Genomic DNA, 26,692 nt, shown 5'->3' on the forward strand with positions numbered 1-26,692 from the left:
CAAGTTGGGAATAATGTTGATTGGGTGATCTGTTTCTCTATACCTCTCATCCTGGAGGCTAAGAGGGCTCAGTTCCTTAAGCTTTCACCAGCTGGCAGAGGCAACTGGAGCAGAAGGTAGGACGTGGATTTATTCAGCTTTTTTCAAGTACCTTATTAAATATATATTGACAGCTTATTATTTGTCGCGGTTAAATTGGTGTAAACTCTGAATTTACATTAAATCTGTGAGGTCAATTTCCTCATCTGCGTGTTACAGATGAAATTATCCGTATATTACCTTTCAGGAGTAAGTTGCCAAATAGTCTTAAGGTTTTATTATTCCAGTTCTTAATGGCTGTGCTACGAATAGCTGCTGAGGCTTGATATATGTTGAATGACTGACTAGATGCAAAGGATTTAAAAACAAGTGTTTGAGACAGTAAAGCGCAGAGTAGTTTGGGTGCCCTATTTTACCTCTCCTATAGGTCAGCTGCGGGTGTCAAGATGGGTTGAGGGAGGAGAGCCCCTGCACCCCGCTCCAACAAAGGGTCAGCAGCGCGGGCTCCTCGGAACGCTCCAGACGACCACCCAGGCGCCTCGTTCACCCTGGCTTTCCTTGGCTCTGCAACGCGGCCCGCGCGCTCGCGTCCCGGCGGATTGGAGCCATGGAAAGGGCACCGGGCGCCTTTAAATGCTAATGAGAGCCCAGGGCCCGACTCCCAAGCCAAGTTTCCCCACCCTCTCCCCTCGCCCGCCCTTCCCTCCCGGGCCGGTGCGCCGCCTAGAAAAACTTGTGCGGGGCCATTTTTGGGGCAGTAAGATCGAGCGAGGAGCCCAAGAACGAGCGCGCAGCCCAAAGCTCGAGCCGCCTCCGCCGCGCGACCCCACCTCGGCCGCCGCCGCCTGCGCCGCGAGATCCGCCCCGGCCTCCCCGAGAGCGAGCCCGGGCCGCCGCGACCACCAGCCGCGCTAACCGCCGACCAACCGCCACCGAGGCGCCTGAGCGAGAGCAGAGGAGGAGGAGGCATGAGCGAGGCGGGCGAGGCCACCACCACCACCACGACCACCCTCCCGCAGGCTCCGACGGAGGCGGCCGCCGCGGCTCCCCAGGACCCCGCGCCCAAGAGCCCGGTGGGCAGCGGTGCGCCCCAGGCCGCGGCCCCGGCGCCCGCCGCCCACGTCGCAGGAAACCCGGGTGGGGACGCGGCCCCCGCAGCCACGGGTACCGCGGCCGCCACCTCTTTAGCCACCGCCGCCGGCAGCGAAGACGCGGAGAAAAAAGTTCTCGGTGAGTCAGGCCGGGGAGGGCAGGGGATGCAGTAGTGGGGCGGGCCCGGCCGGCCGCGGAGCACGTGTGGGCAGCTCGCGCTACATCTCCCACCCGGGCTGGAGACGCTGACAGCACGGGGTCCCCGGGGGTCTCCGCGTCCCCAGTTCCGGCCGCCGCTGGCCGCCTCCCTTGCTGGCGCTCCCAGGTGAGCGCGCTGCGCCCCGCGCTCCTCGCCGCCGCGTGCACCTACCTTCTGGTTCCGGGCCAGAAAGTTTAGGTCTTAACTTCTGTCTACCAGACGGGCACTGTCGCGGATTGCCGTGTTGGAAAATGCCTGCGTTTGGAGAGGAAAAGAGAGGCGGTCTGGGAGAGGGGACCTTGGGTAGAGATGGATGTGGACGTAGGGGAAGGACGGACACGTGGGCCTGGCACTTTGGGTCCTTGCTTGGGATCTGGGAAAGGAGAGCATTCCTTTGGGGAAGAGGAAGGCGCTAGAAGGAAACGGGGAGGGAAAGATAGAAAAGCTTCTTGCCAGAAAGGGTCGGGTGTCTCTCCCTGACGCCCTTCCCACATGGGCATGGGAAAGACGCCATGCTCCTGTCGGCTCCATGCCAGCAAAGAGGTGTTGCAATCGTCTCCGGGAAACTTGGATCTTAGTCCCACGTCCTCCTCCCCCTCTCTGTGCCCACTGCTGCAAACAGCCATTCAGTGTCCACCAATCGCTACACGCTTCCCTCTTCCCGGACTGTGGGAACGCACGTGGTGTAGCAGCTGAAAAAACTTCGTCGGAAGTAGGAGTATGACGTTAGTTCAAAACATTGTTACCTTGGCACTTGTAACCTAGGAAGGGAAACAGGAAGATGAAATGTTCAGATTTGGAGGGGAGCAGTGGATGGAAAGGGTTTCTGTGATGGTTGTTGGTTTAGTCACGTAACTTAAGCGTTCTGTTCTTAAGTAACGCCCTGTGTGAGTTCTTAAACGCTTGCAAAGCAGGTGGGTGGTGAATAACCTCCCTAAAGGGTGTGTGTCCATATCGTTCACTCTTTTAAACAGGAACACAGGAATGTTAACAGATGGTGTAGGATGCTTCGGAGACATTTTCACTATTTGGGGTGCGGCATGTTTGTCTGATCTCTCTGAGCCCTACCTCCCCTTTGGGAAGAAAGTTGAGGGAACAATGTGAGAAAAGTGTAACAGCTTTCAATATTCCCCACCTTGAGAGGACTATTTTCCTCTTTTTTTTCCAGGGCTTTTACTAAGTCCCTACCAAACAACATGGTGATTGTAACCTGTGTAGGTTAAGAAACAAAATAGGCCTCATTTTACTGGACTAAAAGTTACTTAAATCTAGTCAGTAGTACATTGTGATGATGTTTCTAGCAAATATTTATTGGAACACTTTCTGCCAGATGTCTGAGAGAGACAACCTTGTGTTCTCCAAAGCACTGTTAAGATAACATTCTTAATGATGCCTTATTTTTGTAGAAAACTTTTGCGGTTTTTCACTTAATCCTGTACTCAGTTCTGAGATTGGGAAAGCAGATACTACTATCTTTAAAGATGAGGGAAACAGATAAATGAAGGTTGATTTCCTTAACCAACTGCCTCTGCAGATCCCTGGTGATGAGTCTGATGACTTTTATCTTTCCACTCTTACTGCATCTCTCTAAAAATGAAGGACAGCCGTTTCTACATGACGCCTCAACACTGTTTGTCTCTGTCTAGTGTGTCCTGCCATCCCCTTTCCTTTGCCAAGCAAACACATGGATGCCTAAGATGTGCTAGGCACAGTGCTGACTAAAATGGTTATGTTCTAGTATTTGCAAATGGGCTTAACTTGAGTTTATAGGCACATAGACCAGGAAAAATTGTTTTCACGAGTGCAAAAAAATTTTCCTTCTGATAAATATTATGGAAATCTATGGTGTTCCTCCCCAAACCTTCCCCTTAGTGTATATGTAGTAGGTTTATGGTTTAAAGCAAGAAGTGGGAATGAATTTGATCATATAAAGTCCTCAGAGAAGTATTTGTGGAATTACAAAACTTTTTTTTAAACTACATTGGAGAGTAAAAATAACCTTCAGCCTGGATTGAGGCTAGCCCTGAGAATTATTTATCATCTTTTCCTTGTATTATTAGTTTTGCCTTTTTAGTCAAGATTATTCCATCAACAATGCTAGATATTAAAAAACAGTTCCAGTCTTTATATTTTCCCAGGTAATTAATTTTTTGGGCAAATAAAAAGAGGCACTAAAAGCATATTATTTGGAATATTGCCTGACTTAAATGCATATGCATGTATCAAAAACGGACCTCTTCTGTGTACATTTACATCTAAAACCTCAACTGGTTTTTTGTCCTTTGTCTTGCTGCTCCAATTAGAGTGGCCTCAAGCGTAAGATTGCCTGGGTTTGATCTCTCCTTTGGAGAGATGAGAGATCTTTGGAATTAAAGCTGGAGAATGCCTAATCAATGTAGACTGCATAACTTTGGAGATATAAAGACATGTTTTTTGTTTTTGTTTTTCTTTCCCCCCCACAAAGAGAGCTAAAGTATTTTCCCAAGTGTATCAGTCTAGCAAAATTCAGAACTAACCCTGCCTACAACAGAGCGAGTCCTAATTACTATTTTAGTTTTGAATTTAAAAGTGAAGCCTTATTGTTTATCCTTGGAAATTATAAACTTTGTATTTTATGAAGAGACAGCATGGATTGATGTTAATAATTACTTTCATTCTCTACTGAGCCTTTTTTCTTTATTTTGTCTTTAAGGTAATCTATTATCAGGTTTCCTGTTTCATTAAGTCTAGATAATTGCTTTTTGCACTTCCTGAATTTAGACAGGGACATTTCCTAGAAGTACTGAATTTGTCATTCACGATTGATTCCAAAGATCATACATGAAATAGTTGAGATAAATATAAACCTACAAAATACAAGTTACATGAAGTTTTATTTTGTTTAGATTCCTTCTCTTAATTCTGCTAAAACCAGGCATTGTAGAGAAGTGGTCCTGTTCATGAGGTAGAGACAGCGATCACAGTAAAGAGGGGGATTTTATGGAAAATGCTTAAGTTTGATTCGCACAACTGTAGAGAGCAAGGTAAACAGAGAAACAAACCCAAATTCCTCATGTGGTTTGAAAAGACCTGTTATATCATGTCTCAGGGTGGTAAGTACCGAACTGGATTGAGACAGCAGCAGTTCTATTATTATTCTTGACTCCTCTGATGGGCTCCCATTTGGCAACTGGACAAGTTGCTTTACGTCTTTCTAGAGTGCCTGTTAACAAGGAGCTACCATGTTTCTCATTCAAGTTTGCCTAATATTTCGAAGTATGAAAGTGATGTATTAAGGTCTTTCACTCTTTTATTGTAGCCCCTCTTTTGAACTTACAACATTTGTCTAGCTTAAAACTTGTAACATTCTTCTTGAACATTTTTTTTTCCTTCAGTGTTTCTCAATTTTAATGATTACAGAATTGTATAGACATAATCACTGCTTATCTTGTGACTTTCCTGAAAAGTTGAATAAGGAAGAAAGGTTTAGTCTTCTGAAAAGTGCTTCCTTAGACTATCTTGGCTTGCTTCATTTTCTTTTTCTAATGTATTTTGGAATTAAGCTTTTAAAGGTTTCTTTAGGTATGTTTAGGCTTTGTCTAATGTTATCAAGATCTTAGTGATATGAGCTTTATCTCTTTGTAGGTCAGATACTAATTTATCTGCTTAATCCTATTTTAGCCACCAAAGTCCTTGGCACTGTCAAATGGTTCAACGTCAGAAATGGATATGGATTTATAAATCGGTATGTATGTGTGTATTTGCATGTTTTAAATTATACTTACATTGTGGCACTAACAGTTATAAATCCCTTATCATACTTCATTAATGGCTTATATAAATTTTTTAGGTTTCTAAGCACTGTAATGTTCTTATTTCTAAGCTACTGGTTGTTAAATATTACTTAAAATACATTTCCAGGACACTAACTTATTTCGTAAAGTCTAGTCATTAAGGAAAAAAAGGAGGAGGGGATAAAATCAGAAATGGGAAGGGCCTTAGGATAAATGAGACAATATCCATAATTTCACAGATGGAGAAATGGAGTCTTAGACTGGTTAAGCTGCTTTCCTAAGGTCACCCAACTAGTCAGTACTTGAGCTGGATCTTTAACCCACTTCTGGTCTAGTCCTATGTAGAAACTAAACTGTGGCGGCTTTTAACCATACAGGAATGAGAACACAACTACAAGATGTTGGGAGTGTATTCTGAGGTTTTTACGTGATATCGACATTTTCTTTGCTTTCCCACCCTTTCTTAAAGTTCCTCCAATTTCTTGTCTCCTTTGGTGGGGTGGGGGTGGGGGACTGTTTTAAGTTTCAGTGTAAGGAGAGCCTAGTTCACAGCTGTGCCCTGTCCTTTTAACTGTCTTGCTTTGCTTTTGCTGGGAGGAAAATCTAAGGCTCTGATTACACACCATGTGATTCAGAAAGAGACAGAGGAAGGGGATGTTTCTGTATGTTGAGTCTATGAGCTTAGATCTAAGCACTGTGGCAATGTGGAAGAAGGTGGGTGGCTTGTGGAGTTAGAAATGTTTAACAAGGATTGATTTTAGGTGTCTGAATTGAGTGTAGAAAATAAGTGAAAATATATGTTGTGTTTTGAGGACTTGGGATTTAAATTAATAACACATAGGTTCTTTTAAGTTTTTCCACATACCTACTACCTTTAATTGTGAGCTTTTTGTCTTTCAACAGAAATGACACCAAAGAAGATGTATTTGTACATCAGGTAAGAGGGATTATAAATATTACATTTGCTATGTGAGGAGGGGGTATGTAATCTTCTGTCATCCCTTTCCCAAAAGTAAGTCCTGTGGATTATTATTTTAATCTAAACTCTTTCTGTGATTTATTTTGCAACAAGAGCTCAGTTCCACATTTTAAGATTGGCAAATAATTTTTTCTGTCCTATCATATTAACTGTTTTCAAATAGTTTTATTTTTGCAGTTTTATAAAGCAATATTTGGTTAGACCACTTTCTAATTTTTAAAGACTTTGAGTCCTTAGGCAAAAAAAAAAAGTCTGTTTCCATATTAGCATCCTGTTCTCCTGATGTGGTTCCTCCTTAGTGTTTGCCTGGAGCCAATCTGGCTTCTGCCTGGGTAAGTGTTAGTTAAAGCTCTTCTGTCAGAGCAGCTCTCAATTGAAGTAAATAGCACAGAGAAGCAGATAGTAAGATGAGAAAACTTCCAGTTTCCAGGGTAGCCCTCACTCTTGTTAAATGAGGCATGTTAGGACATATCCAGGTCAAAAGATGCAAATTCCCTTAGATTTGCAGGAAACAGAGGCAATGGGTAAGATATGGAGCTTCTCTGCTATTGGTGCCTCAGTTTTTCTTTGCTTTGATAGCCTAGGATGTTATTTATTTTGTTACTAATATATCCTAGACTTCCTTTATAAAATAGGCTAAGAGAAAGAATACTATCCTTGGTGTTCTTTTTATTTAGTTTTCAGTGAATTGTCTGAAATATGTGTTCTCAGAGGATAACAGTAAGGAAGATAGAGCAGCAGGTACTAATGCCAGCCCGTTCTCTTGCAATGCAGAAGTCCAGAATACATCTGATTTTCTGTGTTTTTGTTTCCTTCTGTTTAGGTTTGTGTGTGTATTGGAGTGGCAGTAGGAGTTGGAGAGAGTGGTATCTAGCTATGGTTTCTATTGTTTATATTTCTATTTGACTGGATATATCTCAGTTGTACCTAGATAATTTGAGTAGATTTATTTTGTTGAGATACAGTGACTTTTAGGGTCATAATAGAGTTGTTTATAATACTTGGAGGTTTGAGGTTAATAGACCTTTTGGGGTAAGAATGCTGAAGACTGCTAGAGGTAAAGATCCTCAGAAGTTGCTGTATTGGTGGCTGGCTTTATTAGCCTGTGAGTATATGACCCGATTCCAGCCCCCGTGAGGTTGTGTGGTGAGTCACCTCAGTGTGTTGAGGCCTGCCCAGTTTAACAGGAAAAAGGGAGAGAGCCGGCAGGGAGGGGCTGTTTTTGGAATGGCTGAATGTTCATGCTGCGTGCGCATATATCCTGTCCTGAACTGCCGTTTTTCCTCTATGGGTGAGGTCTCTGCTCTATTGGCTCACTATTTCTTTTCCCTCCTACTCGGAGTTAGGGGATGGGCTGGATTACACATGCTTAATCGCTTTGTAAAATAAGGTTGACCTAGTTCCATAGAAACTCAAGCCCCTTTAACTGTTTAGAGATACCAGCCAAAGAAATGGAAATGCATTGCAGGAATTATTTTCTGCCTTCATTGATTGAAAAAGAGAGAACAGTACCTATTCATAAGGAGATATTTAGATGTAGATGTTTAATGAAGAATAGCATCTTCACTAACCTTTTAATGTATTATAGGAAACATAGGATTTGTTGACATATGAATTGTGTGATGGGGGAAATGTTGAATAAATATCATATAGGTAGACTACAGGGATATGAATTCCCTCTCCTCCACTTCCCCCATCATCCCTGGGGCTGTTACATTTGTGACTTCAGATAAATCACTTTAACTGTTAGCCTCTTGTTAACTCATCTACAAAATGGGAGGGAGGAGGGGGGAGGCCAGATTATTGCTAATACATTCTGATTCTTGAGACAATTTTGTTTACTCTGTCAGAAATAGTTATCCCCTTGGCATTTTAATTTTTTTTCCTTATCACTGCCTCCTTTCCCCCTCAAGCCTAGCTCACATTTTAAAAATCCCTATTGAAGTGAGTAGTTTCTGTTGTCTACAGGAACCTCTATCCCTAAAATACGTGTTTGTGTGTGTATGTAAGATCTCACAAAAGCATTTTTTTGCCCTTGCTGATGGAGCTACAGCTTCATCTTTGGTTTGAGGTAATTAATACAGCTAATATGATCAGGTGATCAGCCTGGGACAGTAGTGTGTAGTCACTGCACATACTGCAATTATAGGAAAAACATGTTTTGTTTAATCTACCTGTCAAGATGAATAGCACAAATCAAGAAAGTAATGTGGAATATAGTTTTATAGTGGTTTTTTTGTTGTTGTTTTAGAGCTCCAAGTTAGTGGGAGAATGATGGAAAAATAATAATTGATCAACAGTTTCTTCAGGTTCACTCTAGTGTACTTGAAAGCAATGACATCTCTGGCCAATATTGAAATATACTTTGAATAAAATTTTCTATTCTCTTTACTTCAAATAAAATTTTTTGTTCTCTTTCCAGACTGCCATCAAGAAGAATAACCCACGGAAATATCTGCGCAGTGTAGGAGATGGAGAAACTGTAGAGTTTGATGTGGTTGAAGGAGAGAAGGTGAGAGGAAATTGTGGTTGGGTATCAAAGTGCTGGCACATAGTTTTGTTGCACAGTAAATTGTCTGTCAGCCCCTTATTAATTGACATGACTTTGGAATTTTTGTACAATAGCAGGAAGTGACTTTTATACAGAATCTTTTTTTTTTAGATGGAGTCTCCCTCTGTTGCCCAGGCTGGAGTGCATTGGTGCGATCTTGGTTCACTGCAGCTTCCGCCATCCAGGTTCAAGTAGCTGGGATTACAGGCACCCACCGCCACGCCCGGCTAATTTTTGTATTTTTAGTAGAGACGGGGTTTCGCCATGTTGGCCAGGCTGGTCTTGAAACTCCTGACTTTAGGTGATCCACCTGTGTCGGCCTCCCAAAGTATTGGGATTACAGGTGTGAGCCACCGCCCCCAGCCAGCAGAAATATTTAAACATTCTGCAATAAAGATACTTTAATTCTTATTTAATAAGTGATCGACTCTGATTATGGAAAGAAAAGCTCATTTCTCAATTTAAAAATAACTTTTATTTTTGTACCAAAGGTATGTATTTTGAAATGCAGATTAAAATTTAACTATCTTATTATTACAACTGCTTTGCAGCTGGGCGCGGTGGCCCACACCTGTAATTCCAGCACTTTGGGATGCCGAGGCGGGCGGGTCTCCTGGGATCAGGAGTTCGAGACCAGCCTGGCCAACATGGTGAAACCCGTCTCTACTAAAATTACAAAAATATCTGATTGTGGTCGCACACCTGTAATTCTGGTTACTTAGGAGGCTGAGGCAGGAGAATTGCTTGAACCAAGGAGGTGGAGTCTGTACCTCTGAGACATTGCACTCCAGCCTGGGTGACAGAGCAAGATTCTGTTTCAAAAACTAAAAAGAAAAAAAAAAAACTGCTTTGGGGCAGAAGATTTCTTTTATCAAAGTAAAGTTTTCAGGCTGACTTGTAAGCACTTCTACCTACAAATAGTACATGGTAAAGTATATTTTAATCTCAATAAAAGGAAATTGAAATTGAATATTAATCATTTTGTTTTCTGTTTGGTTTGGATTTTGGGAAGCTGAAGGTATCCTGATAGACCCTAAAATAGCTTTGTTCAGGTGAATTGAATCCAAGAAGTTGAGGGATTATCCTGAAGACTAGCTACAGAAGTTTTTAATACTGTTATATATTTAATTCCATGTCAGTAGTATCCTTTATGCTTTGTGTTTAGTCTGTTACAGATATTAGTAAAACAATGTTGAGTTAGATTAAAAACACGCTAAAACTACATATAGCATAACTGCCATGGCAGGTAGTCGTGGCAGCTGAATTAGAAATTAACTGAATGAATGACAGGTTAACTCCCTGTATGTGTTCCTCCCACGTACACATATACCATTCCATAGTTCATGTTCCTAATGGCTCTCAAACCATTGTGTTTTAAAAGAAAACACTTCATTTCATTTGATGCAGAAATTTAAGTGATTATCTTTACCAGTGTGATCTCCGGGGTATCTTGTAAGTCTTTCAGATTTCCAGGTCACTCACCGGCACATGCTGGTCTGTGAGGATCTCTGATATCCCGTCCAATTTTTAAAAAATTGTTTTGGGTTGATTTTTCTTCTGTATGTTTTCAGAACTCGGGGTTTTACAAATTGATGTAGGGTGTGAAATACTTTCTCTGAAATCTTCTTGGTCTACTTTTTTTTTTTACATTTTTGAAACATTATCCATTTGTCCATATGAGAATAAGAATTCTAAATCTGTTTCAAGGATAGTCTAAAGAAGGAAAGTGTAAAGAAGGACTACATGTGTGGCGAATGTTATTCATCAAAGACCCTTTCTTCTTGTTGCTGCCAAAATGGGAGAAGTTTCACTCAGTACCTTTGTGCTGGACAGAGAATCACGTGAGCCCATGAATAGGGATTCTCTTGGTACCTCCTAGATTAACATAGGTTTCAACACATTCTAGGAAAGTAACAGTATCTCAGATATTTCCCATTGAGGAATAGTCTTCCTGGTCTAGCATTACTTCTACTTTGACAGTTGTATATTTGCTAGTTTGTTCTTTAAAGAGGTTACACATTGCTTTTGTGATTGGCATAACTAGACAAGAAAGCAAAGCTCAGGTTGTGGGAGCACACAAGCCATACATGTTTAAATCAGGTTGTGAAGTGCCTTGCTCACTTTGTTTAAAACCTAGATCTGTTTTTAAACTCACAGTGTGAATTCTTAGTATGTTCTGCCAGTCTTACACTCTTGCAGTCCAAGGCTGTTTTGTGAGTTAGCTTATGTTCTTTTTAATTTTGAGGCCATCTTTTTCTTTTCTTCTCAGGGTGCAGAAGCTGCCAATGTGACTGGCCCGGATGGAGTTCCTGTGGAAGGGAGTCGTTACGCTGCTGATCGGCGCCGTTACAGACGTGGCTACTATGGAAGGCGCCGTGGCCCTCCCCGGAATGTACGTTGCTTCTGTTACTTACCAGTGATTGAGAAATTCTTCATGCATGGAATTAAGTGTATGTACTTGGAGCAGATAAATGCCTTGTCTTCTCCTGGAGACAAATGATTTAAGTGATTTTTATTTTTTCTTTAGAGGAAATTTTTATCTTATTTTTTAAAATGTTTATTATTTCCATAGGTTTTTGGGAAACCAGTGGTGATTAGTTACATGAATGAGTTCTTTAGTGGTGATTTCTGAGATTTTGGTGCACCCATCACTGGAGCAGTATACACGGTACTCTAAAGGGGAAATTTTAGTGCTCAAAATTTTTAAAGAGCTACTGGTCTCGTTAGAAACTTGCCATTCAGAAGTTGTATCAGTCAGGATATATTTGGCTACAAGTAATAGACATTTAATTATCTTGGAACAGGAAGACTTAAGGGAGACAGTGCTGAGGTTTTAACAAGGTTTCTCTTCATTTGGCTCTTTTTTCTGGCCAGAACCTAGTCACACATTCACTGGCAAAGAGGAATGCAATTTCCATCATTGACTTAACCTTGTTGTTCATTCCTTGGTGCCGACACTGTTGACCTCTAAGAAAATAAAAATTTCGTTGGTGAAAGAATGGGAAATAACTTGTGAATAGGCAATAAAAGTGCAGGCCAGGGAACTATTAACTAATTTGCCTTGGTTAAGAGGCTGTTTTATTTAGCATAGCATTTTTCCATTATTTCAAAGGAAAGAAGCAATAAGTGATTCTGTGGATTTTTAGTTCTTTAGATTGGTTTCAATGCAGGGGAAAGAGTGTGTAAGCAAATCTGGCTGGAGCTTTCTTGGGAGGCTCAGTTTATAGGAGTATTCTCAAGGCACCCAAAACGGACCCGGTATATTTGTGGTCATGAGGAACTTACTAGATTTGAATCAGTTCTTGGTGTTTCTAGAATTAGAACCAGGTACTGGCACATGGAAGAAAACTCCGAATGTTTGTCAGCACAGGATTGTGACTACCTATCTCATCCAAAGAAAAACGCAACAGAATTAAATATCTGCAGATTGAGAATGACCTATCTTTATGTTTTGATAGATTTACATCTTTCTGTTTACCTAACTGCTTTTCCTCTTTTCTCTACCATCATCACACCCTGCCCAAATTAATTCTGTCAGATTCCTTAGGACTTCGCACTTGTTTCTTTGTTTTTGCTTATCTTATTTGATTTTTAATAAGCTATGAGGGGGTAGCTAGGAAAGAGCTGCTATAGCGTTTCCTACATGTTCTCTTTCAAGTTCATCAGAGTTACAGAGCTCTAACTGTGATTATTTTGACTCCTAGGTTAATTCAAAAGTAAAAGTGGTAGAAAAACATTCAGTGAAAAATTTTTCTTAAAGACTTCCCCTCCAAAACCTGACAATTCTAAAGTTATGCATATAAAAGATATTTAGAAACAAAATTGTTAAAACGCTTAAGAAACAAAATTATTAAAACTCATAAGTGTAGACATAAATGAGCTTTTTTGTCATAATGTCTAAGTCCCAACAACTTGTTCAGTATCTCTCAAAAGAGCATGTTCAGCAGTGCTGGTGCCATTATTATGCTTTGTAAAACTCTTAAAAGATTTGATTGTGTGAAATGCAAAAGAGAAAGATAAGCCTAAGAAGAAAAACAGTTTATGTTGTCTCACACTTAGTATTTTGGTAAGCATTTTCTGTGCAAATAAACATTTACATAATTGTGAATCTCATCTTTGGTAGAGGTTTTATGAAGAGTGGAAAGGCTTGTTGTTTTTGAAGTTACACTAGTTGAGGCTTTTTTGGAGGGAGAGTTTGGTTGCACATGTGGACTTGTTCTGGAAGGGTCCAAAGCTTAAATACACTCCTGTAAAAAAAGTAATGGGTCATTATTTTGCTTTTTTTATTTATTCATTTTAAAATCTAGTTACTTCCCATTAAAGACAATTGCACATCCCCTTTAAAGTCAGACATGAAATCACATAGTCTTTGTAGGATGTTTGGTTTTTTAAAATGTAAAATGGTAATATATGATATAATTTAGAGGAAAAATATAAAATGAATCAGTAATTTCCTTTGTTAATAAGTTCTGTATTTAGAAACCTCCAGGATTAGGGCTTATTACCATCAGAGTATGGTTAAAGCTTTACTCTTAAACATATAAAGGGAGTCATGCCATAGGTCAGTGGTTCTCACACTTCTTGGATTTGGGATCTGTTTATATGCTTACATGTTATTGAGGATCCTAGAGCTTTTGTCAATGTGTATTTATATTAATATTATATTAGAAAGTAAAATTTAAAGTATTTATTTAAAGTAATTATATGTTCATGAAAATAACAGTATTTATGGAAAAAAACTATTTAAATTGAAAAGAGTGGTATTGCTTTATACTTTTGCAGATCTCTGATGTATGGTTTAATAGAAGATAGCTGGATTCTCACATCTGTTTCTGCATTCAGTCTGCTGAGAGACCACATGTCATTGTAGCCCTTGGGAGACCATATACTTCTGAGAGAATGCCTGGGAAAGGCAAATAGCATCTTAGTAATATTATGGCAATAGTTTGACCTCGCTGACCCCCTGGAAGTTTTCAGAGATCCCATCCACACTTTACAGACTGTTGTAGGAAGAATACCACTTGGGTCAAATATGTTGGTAACATCATAAAATGTATTCTTTTTTGGCTTTTCCCTGACATTGCCTCAGTGGATGGTAAATCCTGGGAGACATGCATTTGATGGAGCTAAACATTATAAGCTTTGCAGATACTCTTTGGGTGGTGGGTTAGCTGATACAAGTTCTAATTAGATTAATATTAAATTGATTGTAGATTGATTGCTCTTGCTTTTCTGCTTCTTGGTATTTTATCTGCACAGATCTACTCTAATCTTAATGTAGTTTATCCCAGGAAATCACATGATAATCTGGGTTAAATGCATTTTGTCTGTATAATGGAAAGGATTATTGCTTTGGGGAGATTTTCTTTTGGTGATACTCATCCTAAATGGTGTTCTTTGGTTCTTTCCTTGCTAAAACTTCTTCTGAATCTCTGTTTCTTTGCTTCGCTAGTACGCTGGGGAGGAGGAGGAGGAAGGGAGCGGCAGCAGTGAAGGATTTGACCCCCCTGCCACTGATAGGCAGTTCTCTGGGGCCCGGAATCAGCTGCGCCGCCCCCAGTATCGCCCTCAGTACCGGCAGCGGCGGTTCCCGCCTTACCACGTGGGACAGACCTTTGACCGTCGCTCACGGGTCTTACCCCATCCCAACAGAATACAGGTAAAATTGCAACTGAGACTTCTCTTCAGCAATCCTCACCCTTCCGTCCTTCTCTGCCTCCTCTTCCTCCTCCTCCTCCAACACCAGCTGCAGAAACCTTGCTTATGGCTTCCTGATGCTACACAAGCTTGAGGCAAGGCCTTCAGTCTGCTTTTTCAAAGCAGTCATTCCGGTAACATTTCTAGAAGCAAAACCACGTGTTCCATGCCTATAATAGGGAACCCTCGTGGCTAAAGTTTCTAGTTGATAGAAGAATGAAAAAATAATTAAGGTAACAAGACAGGTGGAGTGTGTAAGAGCTTGGACTCTGAAGTCAGGCTTAATTTGAATCCTGTTTCTGCTACTTGTGAGGTTTTGAGTAAACCAAGTTTTAGATTAAGTTCATCCATTAAATGGGGGCATTAAATGCCTGCACCATAGGGTTGTGATGGTTAAATATAAAGGATTTAGCAAAAGATGCCTACAGCATACATAACGTTTATAAAGTATTAGATTTAAATGAGATTGTGCTGATTTTTAAAGGCAACCTACCAGAATGGAGGTTGTTGATTATTGATTCTGCTTTTTTACTGCAAAATATTAGTACAGCTGTTGTTTTTGTGCTTAATAAACTTTACATCAACTTTGCAGTTCCTGGGGAACTTGGAAAACTAGGGATAGGTCATCATTTTTGTTATCACTAGCCACAACTTTTTTCTCCTTAGTGTCCTTGGGGTTTCTTTTTTTCCCCCCCACTAGATGTTTTGACTGAACATTATGTTCAGTCTGTTCTTTGCTACCCTTCTCCTGTCCCATCATGCATGACTGTGTTCTTTCTTGTTTTTTTTCCTTCTACTCTTCAACAGCTGCCCCTGACAAATGTGCTAAAAATAACAAGTAGACTTACATATATGGAGAGATTGGGTACATGAGACATAGTAGCTTTAGGGCAGCACTCGGGGCTTCTAGGAAACAAGGACAGGAAAAGTCAGTGAGATTGTAATATGCACTTATTTTTAGTGTCTTAATAGTGCTTTCCTGAAATACTCCTCCTTAGTGTTTGGCGTATACAACATATGTCATGTTTGCTGAAAGCGTGGTGGTTCTTTTTCATGTCTTTTGAAATAAAATGTATTTCACCTTAGGAATTGAAGTTTCAGAGCAAAGTCATTCCTTAGTGCCACGTAAAACGTGATGCACAGAAGCTAATCGAAAGCTCCTTTTGAACATGTACACTACTTATTCCCGTAACCTAACTACATTTAGTTGTGGACTGAATGACTGACTTTCCTACCTATTCCATGTCAGAAGTAAAAGTTGTCTTGATCCTTTAAACAGTATTTTTTAATAATCTGTATAATATCTACTAGTTCCCTGACTAAGTAGTCTGATTGAGCCAGTCAAGATCATCAAAAGAAAATTCCTAAAGCTCTCATCCATATATCTAAGCTACTTCAAAGTTGTCAGTGTGATGTCTTAAAAATATATAGATGGATCTCTAGGATGGTAAAATTACTGAGATCAAATAGAAAAGTCTTTGCCAACATTTTCTATTACAGTGCTATGAAATGTATTGGGCATAATAGAAAAAAATAGGAATATATGGGCCTGTGGTATTTGCCTTATGCAAGGACATAATATAGCATGATTTATTAGTGACTGAATGACTTCCATTTTTAAAGAAAATAGTTCTGTAGATTTGAAAATTAAGTAGAATCATTCACTGAGCTACTAGGTACTTGTTGTCTTTGAGAAAATAATTATATGATGGAGGGAAGGGAGCAACATTGTGGCATCTGCCAAGTGACAGATATTTGGAATTGGTTCTTCAGTGCTCTCTATAGCCTGAGGGAAAGAGTGGTTTCCATATTTTTTGTTATTGTCACAAATGAAGGAATTTGATTATTTTTAAAAATCAGCAGCTTTTATTTTACATGGACAAGAAGTGGTAGAACTTAATTTTAATTCATTTTGTTCATGTCACCCAGTCTTTCTGCCAGACTCTCATCCTTTATACACGTTAATTGCTGTTTCTGTCAGTCTTTTTTTGTGACTCACAGTTTCTAAGGAAGAAATGGCCGAGCTTACTTAGGAAACTAAAGAGAGGCTCATGATGGGGATGATGTGAGTGAAGCGGGGGAGGGTATGAGGTGAGATCTCAGGGGAGGTCAGTCATGCTGGTAGACCACTGTAAAGACTTGACCTACTGTAAATGTGATGAGAAGCCAGTACAGGGATCTCAACAGTAAAGAAACATTTAAGAGATTATTGGACTGTTTTGTTGGGACTAGACCACAGAAGGCAAGAGTTAAAAGGAGGGAGAACAGCTGCTGTAATCTTCTCAGTAGAGAGATGAACATGGGCTGTTTTAGAGAAGCTGTCAGTGCAAGGTCTCATTAAATGGTTAGATTTGGAAGATGTTTTAAGCATATAGAGGTGTCGTCATTTCATGATGGATTGAATGAGGAGTATGAGGAATGGCAATGTATTGTATGAGGAGTAAATAATACCTCTGTAGTTTTGATTTAAACAAATATGGGAATATTGAAGAAGATTGGGTTTGGAGGGAAAGGTGAAAATTCTTTGGAGGTCTTTTTCTCATAGTAAATTCACGTACAAGTGGAGGTGTTAAGTAGGCAGAAAAAACAGAGGGAAGAGGTAGGAAGTGGCTGGAGGATGGAAGGTGTAGCCTTAGATACAGTGGTTGACAGCGTTTTGGGGAGTTCATTAAGTTGTAGTTGAGAAGAGACCTAAATGGAGCAAGGGATCAAGTCCATCAGGTCCCAGGAAAAGCGAGAATGGGAGTCTGAAGGGGAGAAATTGGATTGTAAATAATGATTTGGAGTTTTTTTAAATTTCTTTTTATTTATTTATGTATTTTTTTGAGATGGTGTCTTGCTCTGTCGCCCAGGCTGGAGTGCAGTGGCATGATCTCACCTCACTGCAAGCTCTGCCTCCCAGGTTCACGCCATTCTCCTGCCTCAGCCTCCCGAGTAGCTGGGACTACAGGTGCCCGCCACCACGCCCGGCTAATTTTTTTTTTTTTTTTTTTTTTAATTTTTTTTTTTTTAGTAGAGATGGGGTTTCACTGTGTTAGCCTGGATGGTTTCAATCTCCTGACTTTGTGATCCGCCCGCCTCAGCCTCCCAAAATGCTGGGATTACAGGCGTGAGCCACCACGCCTGGCCAATTTGGAGTTATAAAACAGGATATTTAAAGCCATAGGGGCAGGATGAGATAAACTATAAGGTGAGTGTAGGTGGAAATAGGATTCCAGGATCAAGTTCTGGGACTCACCAACAGTTAAAGATTAGGAAGATGAGGATTGTCTAACAAAGGACAATGAGAAGGAGCAGCCAAGGAGAACGTATTTCAAGAATGAAATGTGTTAAATGCTTGTTGATAAGTAGAGGAGATTGAGCTGAGAATTGATTATTAGATTTGGTAACTTGGAGGTTAGTGGTTTGGTGAAGACAAAAGTTTAAATAGAATGAACTTAAGAAACAGCAAAGGGTGGGAAGAGGAGACATATCCCCCATTGAGGTTTCTGTAGTGGTGGTCATGGTGTTTGGTTTTTCTTTAGTATGTATGTCTATAAAGAAATGGGGTAGTAGCTAGAAGAAGATACGAGAGCAGAGCAAGATGTTTGCGTGATTTGATTTGCTTTTTACAATGCAGAGTTGCCCCAGTCTCTCCCTTACCCCTTATCTCACCAACAACTTATAAAGCCATTAGATGGGCAGATCAAGGTAGGCATGTGTGTTTGCCATACACGCACATACATACACATACATAGACACACATATATATGTAACATTGTGTGTATATGTGTTCCATAGTTCTGTCTATTAAGTTCCTGAAAGCAGTGATACCTTAGTAACAGCATTGAGCATACCTGTCCCCCAATTTTTTGTTTTTAAATAACATTCTCAAACAAAAAGAATTCCCTTTGGAGAAATGGCTGATTTCAGAGCTGGGACAGAGAAAGTACAATATGAGCCTGGAACATCATGTTGTGCCAGAAAGGGAAGAAGTACTCCAAGAATGTTGGAAACATGTCAAAAGGATAGGAGCCAGCTTGAAGGGGTTCCCGTTGGCCAGTAATGATAGTAACAGATTACAACTCATTGAATAAAATAGAAAACCATGAGTCCATAAAAATATAAATAAATAAACCAATATATTGAAAAATATGATAAGGAATAGTATATTTACACACTTTGTAAGTACTTCCTCACATAGGACTCATTAATTACAAAGAAGGAAAGAGTGAACTTACAGAGGAGGACCCTGGTGGCAGGTAACCACCTTAACCACTTATCAAAGTGAACGTTGTCAGTAATGGCACAAATTGGAACTATATGCCACCTCACAGGATGCAGTGAGGAGAATGCAGTGTCACTTTTGCTGGGGATGCAAAAACAAAATCTAATCATTAGTGAACACCAAATAACCTAAGTTGAGGGATATTTTACAAAATAACTGGTCTGTCATCTTTAAAAAAGCATCAAGGTCATGAAAACCAACATGGTGGCTCATGCCTCTAATCCCAGCACTTTGAAAGGCCTAGCCGGGTGGATCACGAGGTCAAGAGATTGAGATCATCCTGGTGGACATGGTGAAACCCCATCTGTACTAAAAATACAAAACATTAGCTGGGCATGGTGACACACACCTGTAGTCCCAGCTACTTGGGAGGCTGAGCAGGAGAATCACTTGAACCAGGGAGGCGGAGGTTGCAGTGAGCTAAGTTCACGCCACTGTACTACAGCCTGGCGACAGCGAGACTCCATCTCAAATAAATAAATAATTGCTCCAAACAAAAAGATATAACTTACTTCAGTGCATAATTCTAAATGGTGTTTTTGCTATAAAGGGCATCATTGGGACAAATGGTGAAACTCAAATGGGATCTGAGAATTACATGTAACTTTTCTGTAACTTTGTGCTTATTTCAAACTTTTAAGAAACTGAAAAGTATGGGTGCTATTTCACTGGGTATATATGCTTGGATGGAAATGATAGAAAAGGCAAAAATCTATAGTGAAGAATAGAGTTAACATGCTGTATCTACTTGATGAGAATAGAGAGGCTGTTGGTTTCAAATATGAGCTTGGATCACTTATCCAGGGTAAGGGGAGACAAGAACATTCTAATGTAAATACAGGGAGCTTGGTAGATTTGCTAGTGAGAATGTGGAAACTGTCTTCTGACTGTGTCTCTTTTCTTGACGAAATATGAAGGACAATATTTGGCTCCTAGGAGGCGGAAGGGATGTTTTGAGATAAGAAAATAAAGTTAAACTATGGCTTGTATGGTAAAGAATTGCAGGCATTGTTGGTGGGTTTTTGTTTGTTTGTTTTTTAAGTTGTTCTTTCTTCCCCCTGGAAGTAGTACAATAAGTTAATTTTATTCCACTGGCTTAAAGTAACTTTGTTGTAAAGAAAAATAAAAGAGTATTTTATTTAAATAGATGAATGAGATGTATCCGATTTCAAAATGTTAAATTGATGCACAAAAATAAAGTGAGGTGCTCTGGGATTAAGCAAATAACTGTTCTAGTCAGACTAGGTTTGTCTTCCTTTTCAGTCGTTCACAAAGATTTACTCATAAATAGTTTTGTGTTACCGCTGAGAGTGCCTAGCTTTAATGAAGCATTTTATTTTTTACTTCTCAAAAATGTTCTGAACATAGCTATATGCACTGTATCTTACCCCTGTGCTGTGACACTCACTGTCAGCTCTCATTGCCTCTCCAGGCTGGTGAGATTGGAGAGATGAAGGATGGAGTCCCAGAGGGAGCACAGCTTCAGGGACCGGTTCATCGAAATCCAACTTACCGCCCAAGGTACCGTAGGTATGTGGCATTTTCCACTAATGGCCCATTAAAGGACTTGTGTGCACATCCTTTAATGGTAGAATGAGGACTGTGTGGTTCTGTTTTAATGGACTCATTATATATCTAGAAGATGTGAATGCTTTGATTGCATGCCAGAGTTTTCAGGTGGTGGTGTGACATTTCCCCCCTACTTAATACTAGATTTTTTAGTTATCTCTGCGGCGCCAAAGCATCATTTTGTATTCTGGAACTATAATATGATGTAAATTAATACTTAATTTTTATCAAAATAAATCAGATAAATTATTGGTGGGCAATTCTGTGGTAATGCTGCAAATGGAGGAAGAATTGAGTGTCAGAGGGTGTTTGGGATACTGAATATTGCTCCTTGAGGCAGTCCAGTAGAGGGTTTAAATCAGGGTATAATCAGATCACCTGAATTTATCTTCCTACCCTACAATTCATTAGATGTATGTTCTTGGACTGCATTGTAGCCTGCACAACAGAGTGAGACCCTGTCTGAAAACAGAGGTATTCTGTAGTTGGGGATTAAAGGTACTAATGCAGCTAAGATAATTAGTGTGGTACCTGATAAAGACCTCAATATGTATTAGATATTATTACCACCATTGAGGTTAATATTAGTGAATGCTGGGTTATTGTATTTGTGCTTTATTCCTTTTGAAGACTGAGTTAGGCTAGACTCCCTCCCTAAGATCCCTTTGAAGCTTTTTATACTATAAGCCTGCCCATTCTTTTATCTTACCCTTTGTGGTAAGTGGGAAAACTACAACTTCCTTCCTGAATGGTGTTTATGCTACCTTGAAATGTGTCAATATGGGTTTATTAAAGGAAGAAAAAGTATATTATACTGGGAAAGGATTCTACCAATGTAATTGTAAAAGGATTGTATCCTTTTTCTTCACAAGGTTCCCTCCAGTTTTAGGCATAATCACGAATGATTAAGTACTAAGGACTTTCAAATAAAAGAGATGGCATAGAAATGTCTTATTGGAACAAAAAGGATGCAGTAGCATGTGTGAGGTTCAGCTTCGTCAGTCCCTGGCTATGTGATCTTGGAAAGTCATAGTTGACCTTTTTTAACCTATAAAAGCAGCACTTTTATACAGCTCAACCGTACACTTTATCGTCTAAACCTCTTGGTTTTCTCGTTATAAATCTCATCCACAGAATTACCATTCAAATTAAATATTTAATTTGAAAACCGACTAGCACAGACTCTGACACATAATATTGTTTCTTTTCATGTTTAATTCCCTTAGTCTCTACTAAATTCTGTTCATGGAAGGCAGATGCCAGACTACTCTTCTTCTCTTTTTTAATTTTCCTATTCTTAGTGCTTATCAAAGGGTCTGATAGGAACAGAGTATGTGTTCAGTATGTGTATGTGCACTGCAAATAGGTATTCAAATGAAAGGGGAAAATGATGGAAAATGTGTTTTTTTGTTTGTTTTGTTTTTTTTTTTAATTTCATGAAACCTCGATTCCTTTTGCTGCACTGGCCTGTGAATAATTCTAGCAATAAGTACTGATCACTTGACTTTTTTTGTTTGTTTGTTTGTTTTGTTTATTTTGTTTTTTTGAGATGGAGTCTCCGTCTGTTGCCGAGGCTCCAGTGCAGTGCCACAGTCTCTGGTTGCTGCAACCTCTGCTTCATGGATTCAAGCAATTCTCTTGCCTCAGCCTCCCAAGTAGCTGGGATTATAGGCACATGCCACCACACCTGGCTAATTTTTATATTTTTAGCAGAGATGGGGTTTCACCATGTTGGCCAGGCTGGTCTCAAACTCCTGACCTCAAGTGATCCGCCTGCCTCAACCTCCTAAAGTACTGGGATTACAGGGGTGAGCCACCACGCCTGGTCCTGATCACTTGACTTCTTAATTTTTAAAAATAAATAAAACCTTATTTTCTGGAGAAGCCCTGTCCCATTGGCACTTGTTCTATTTTGTTCTATTGGCACTTGTTCTCTTTTGTCCTGTGTTCCCTCCAGCAGAGGACCTCCTCGCCCACGACCTGCCCCAGCAGTTGGAGAGGCTGAAGATAAAGAAAATCAGCAAGCCTCCAGTGGTCCAAACCAGCCGTCAATTCGCCGTGGATACCGGCGTCCCTACAATTACCGGCGTCGCCCGCGTCTTCCTAACGCTCCTTCACAAGATGGCAAAGAGGTCAATCCAACCAGTCAGGGTGGATTGTCTTTAATCATGTCAAATTAGCATTCTAAGAGTGGTTTTATCACATGATAACTTGACACTTAACAAATACAAAAACATTTTGCTCAAGATCTGTATATATAGGGTGTGCCTTGCACATAACACAGACCAAATATTTGAATCCAGTTAACATTCTCTGAAAGAATGACCCATACTAATGGGGATTCAGAGCTCATACATTTAGGGCTCTTCAAATAAGAGAGGCATTAATCGAGAGGAAGCTGCCTCTAAACATGAGTTGAAAGCAGTTGTATGTCACAGACTTCATGGAGAGTAGCGGTATGTAGTTTGCCGTTTGTAAGCTGTTCTTCTATGGTACTAATTTTGTTTTGTTTTTTGTTTTTGTGGGGTTTTGGTTTTGTTTTGTTTTGGTAGAAATGCCAGGGACTGAATATGGTACTAATTTGTGACTCATACATAAGAGTAATTTTTTGCATGCTAATTTTCCTTTACAGGAAAATTCAAACTTTGAAGAACTTTCCGTCTTGAACTTTCCACTGTCATGTGACTTTATCTGATTTATGGCTTTGTTTTGCATTTTAGGCCAAGGCAGGTGAAGCACCAACTGAGAACCCCGCTCCACCCACCCAGCAGAGCAGTGCTGAGTAACACCAGGCTCCCCAGGCACCTTCACCATCGGCAGGGTAAGCGCTGGGGCAGCCCAGTCTTGAGTTGGTATTTTCTGTTTAGTATTACTGGTTTCTCAACAAGAGTACAAATTAGTCTAAACTAGTTCTGCAGTTCATCTGTGCCAACTCTTTGTCTCTGTTGGGATTCTGTGGCAAGAGTGATTTGGTGGTTAAATATTTCTGGGATTGACCTCATTTTGATAAGCTTTGGTGAGGGTATAAGCATTCAGACGGAGTTGATGATACTCAACTTCTTTTTTCTAGACAGGCAGTTTTTTAACTGCCAGTACCACTTAGGAAAACTGATGCTGAAAGTTGCTAACAAAGGCCTGGTTTTAGTAATCAGAAACAGTTTCAGAACCTGTTAAGTAATCAGAAACAGTAGAATAAACTAAAGGTTTTTTTTCCTTCCCTTTTCGTTTGATAATCAACTTTATTTATTTTGAGGCGGTGCAGCATAATGTATAAGAGCCAAGGTTTTTCTATCCAATGCAGGCTCTACTGCACCTCTCATTTGCTGGGTGATCTTGAGCAGTTTATCCTCTGTCTCAGTACTGTCTGCTACTGGTAAGAATTAGGATACTAATTATATTTACTAGGGTTGTTGCAGGGATTATTAAGTGAAATAACAGGAAGTGTTTACAATAGGGTATGGTAAAGAATAACCTCTCATAAAAGGATAGCTTGTTATTTTCTTGTCATTTTCTACTTTTTTCTGTCTTTTAAAGATCTTGGACATTTTATTTACATAGAAAGGATTGTAGCTAGAAAGATCAACTCAATTATAAGTTCTGGGCTTTTTTTTTCCCTCCTATAACCCTTTTAACTGAGACTTTAGTTCTTATACTTCTTGGTTATCACCCTTTCCATTAGCTTTTAGTTAAGAGAGAGGTTGTAAACTCGGTGTCAATGCTGTTTTTCAAAAATTGTTAACATTTCATAAATGAAGTTTTGGGATTATTATAAGTTCTTGTGTCTTAAGGCCATCTGCTTTTATATCCAATGATGTGGGATTTTAATCAGCCTTTGATTAGGTAGGCATTTGCTATGAGGGCAATATTCTGTTTTATCTTGGGTAGCATGGACAGTCTGTCACAGAAATAAGTTCCCTATTCAAACTTGGAATTAACTGATTTAGAGTAGCATATTAATCATAAAAATGATCATAACCTTTTATGGAGTAACATTATTTCTAGGTATTGTTTCTAAGGAAATAATTTTAAATATTAGGAAAAAATATTTTTACAATTTAGTCTGTGACATTTGGTAAGTAGCTAACTAATTGTGGTATTTTCATATTAGGAGATAGGGTGCAGCCACTAAAATGATTTTGAGTATTGTTCATTAGTAATGGTAATTTTCATTTATACAATTTTATAAAATTTTTGCTATTATGTACTGACTTCTGGTTTATAAAAATACTTTATTAAAAAGCGAGAGTTTCCATTTAATTAACATATTGCTTACAGATCTATACAAGATGTGTTTGTATTTAGAGCATTTGAAGTACTCTTTTTCTAATTATATGAAAAGCAGATAATTTCTGCCTTTTTATTCTTTTACTCATGATTACTTTGTCGTTCTTTGTAAGTTTGATTTTAATTTTTCCCAGGTGACCTAAAGAATTAGTGACCATTCAGAAATAAAGCAAAAAGCAGGCCACAACCTTACCAACACCAAAGAAACATTCAAGCAATAAAGTGGAAGACAAAGCAAGATTTGGACATTGGAATGTTTACTGTTATTCTTTAAGAAACAACTACAAAAAGAAAATGTCAACAAATTTTTCCAGCAAGCTGAGAACCTGCCTGCACAGAAGACAAGAGAGCAGCCTCCCCAGTTTCAGCGACCGCTAGGTTTATATTTTTTTTCCTGGTTTTTACTGTTTTGGTAATATATATATTGAAGAAATATTAATACCGCATGGGGAGAACCCCAACCAAAGAAATCTGAAATATATAGTAAATGCTTTTTTTTCCGTTTTTGTTCATTTTGGATGCTGGTGCTAAACCTCCAAGTGTCATGATTTAAAAAAAAAAAAAATTTATGTCCTTCTTATTTATTTCTAGGATGAGGGGAGGATAACATTTTTGCTTTCTTATGTGACTCTCTTTGAAAATGTGCAGTAAGAAGTTCCTCAAAAATAAAATTTTTACCCTTCAAAGGACAAAATGTTTAATAGGAGTGTATTTTTGCCGACCTTAGCCTGTGTTTGTCTTCTCCACCACTTCTTTTACTTGACTTGATTAGTGGCAAATTCAAAGCCAAATGTAAATTAAATTAATGCTGTTTCACAAATTTAGGCATATAAGCTTGAGATGATAAAAAATTGGATTCCTGTTGAAATGTACAGCTGGAAATTCACAAGTTCATGTCTGAGGTCAGTAGTAGGCATGAATTATTTGGTACTGTCTCTTTGAGTAATCTTCATTCAGTGGGGTGACAAGGGTATACAAGGGAGCTCTTGCCTTTTTGGGTTCATTCACATTTCTCCCCCACTCCCAGCCATGGTGCCCCTAAGTTGAGAAAAACTATAGCAGCTGTCAGTGCTATATAGTTATTTTTCAGATCTGCTGCAACAGTACTTATTGAGTCTATGTTTGTGGTAAACATTATTCTAGTGGCTAGGATGGAACAAACCAACAAAGTACCATTGTTTCAATGACCAGGCACATATAGAAAATAAACAAATATGGAATTTAATTCAGATGGCAATAAGTGCTGTTAAGAAACATAAGACATGGTAGGAGGATAGGGACTGGCATAATTATATGGGTATGTTGATTTTAAATAGTGGGGGAGGGTCTCCTATTTAAATGGAGTCCTAAGGTGAGGGGTCATTAAACATTTGAGTATCTGCAGGGAAGAACACTGCAGGTGGAGGAGGCATTGTTTGCCTAATAAATGGCAAGCAGGTGAATGTGAACTGTTCAAGAACCTTGTATTATCTTGAAGTTAAAAGGGTTGGTAAAAATTGGTAATAGGCCAAAGCAAAAAAAATCAACTATATAAAAAAGTATTCTATTAAAAAAGTCTCCCATCTTGGTTCCAGTTTCCTCCAGGCAACCAGTTAGCATATCTTAAAAATACATCCATTTCACATATTTCATGTGTGTGAGTCCGTGTGTGTGTATGTGTGTGTGTGATTGGCAGACTAATGCAAATTTGAGAAGAGGAAATGAGCTTAAATTGTGCTTATGTTAACAACTTAAAAACAATCATTAGACATATCCGTGTTTAAAGTTCTATGGATAATTCAACTATACTATTTAGCCAGTCTTCTTTTTCCTAACTTCCCCTTCTCTGTTCCTGCTCACTTTAAAGCTATTCTAGTATAGAATATTTCAAACATACTTTTAAAAATGTTTTTAAAATGTACCGTATACTTTTTGGCACCGACTTTTTTTTCACCTAGTATTTTTCCTGTTATCAGCATGTGTAGAGTCCTCTCATCATTTGTATTGACTATATAACATTCCATTACATAACTATCCATAATTGTACTAGCCTTCTATGATGGAATATTGAGGGTATCTTAATTGCCATTGCAAACATTTTGCCTGATATAATCCCAATATCCTTACTTCTAGATACTATTACATACTGTTTCAGGATTGTAGCTATTCTATTTCTGGAGAAAAAAAATGGAATGAATGCAGAGTTGGGGAAAACACACTGGTTGTAGGTACAGAAAGAACACAAATTGGATGTGATGTGAGG

The 26,692-nt window shown here is 39.3% G+C and overlaps 2 protein-coding genes across 23 annotated transcripts in view; one reads left to right on the plus strand and one right to left on the minus strand.

Annotated features, from left to right (window-relative positions):
- The window catches only part of LOC135966153 (uncharacterized), a 133,482-nt gene extending 131,484 nt beyond the window's left edge, over positions 1 to 1,998 (minus strand). For 9 of the 11 annotated variants that reach the window (XR_012419960.1, XR_012419966.1, XR_012419961.1 and 6 more), the window contains exons 1-2: positions 1,784 to 1,998; positions 1,502 to 1,585 (exon numbers count right to left, since the gene is read on the minus strand). Coding sequence is in view for 1 of the 11 variants with exons in the window: in XM_074006237.1 (XP_073862338.1) it covers positions 461 to 1,009 (549 nt within the window). In the remaining 10 variants the exon portion in view is untranslated. Of the gene's footprint in view, positions 1 to 455 lie in introns of all 11 variants that reach the window. The other 2 variants (XM_074006237.1, XR_012419963.1) reach the window with 2 other exon arrangements.
- Positions 796 to 25,144, plus strand: YBX3 (Y-box binding protein 3). Of its 12 annotated transcripts, none has more exons than XR_012419953.1 (11): positions 796 to 1,269; positions 4,991 to 5,054; positions 6,007 to 6,040; positions 8,505 to 8,594; positions 10,903 to 11,025; positions 13,416 to 13,667; positions 14,086 to 14,292; positions 20,030 to 20,127; positions 22,124 to 22,298; positions 22,887 to 22,987; positions 24,585 to 25,144. XR_012419953.1 is itself a non-coding variant. In XM_005570132.4 (10 exons), the coding sequence occupies exons 1-9, from the start codon at positions 1,008 to 1,010 to the stop codon at positions 22,950 to 22,952; spliced, it is 1,119 nt and encodes a 372-aa protein (XP_005570189.3). In that variant the 5' UTR covers positions 796 to 1,007; the 3' UTR covers positions 22,953 to 22,987; positions 24,585 to 25,144. The 12 variants fall into 12 exon arrangements, 8 of the variants coding, with proteins under 8 accessions (XP_005570189.3, XP_005570190.3, XP_015285863.3 ...); XR_012419954.1 differs by having other exon boundaries at positions 22,127 to 22,298; XR_012419955.1 differs by having other exon boundaries at positions 20,030 to 20,118; positions 22,127 to 22,298.
- Positions 25,145 to 26,692: the final 1,548 nt, after the last annotated feature.

The sequence above is a fragment of the Macaca fascicularis genome, chromosome 11 (genome assembly GCF_037993035.2).
Source record: "Macaca fascicularis isolate 582-1 chromosome 11, T2T-MFA8v1.1".
Classification (NCBI taxonomy): Eukaryota; Metazoa; Chordata; class Mammalia; order Primates; family Cercopithecidae; genus Macaca; species Macaca fascicularis.

What these genes read in the sequence shown, in the direction of transcription:
- YBX3 (XM_005570132.4), top strand. Translation starts at nt 1,008, where the DNA reads ATGAGCGAGGCGGGCGAGGCCACCACCACCACCACGACCACCCTCCCG. An exon ending in CGCGGAGAAAAAAGTTCTCG is followed by an intron (nt 1,270 to 4,990) that starts GTGAGTCAGGCC and finishes ATCCTATTTTAG; the next exon opens with CCACCAAAGTCCTTGGCACT. An exon ending in GCCGTGGCCCTCCCCGGAAT is followed by an intron (nt 11,026 to 14,085) that starts GTACGTTGCTTC and finishes TTGCTTCGCTAG; the next exon opens with TACGCTGGGGAGGAGGAGGA.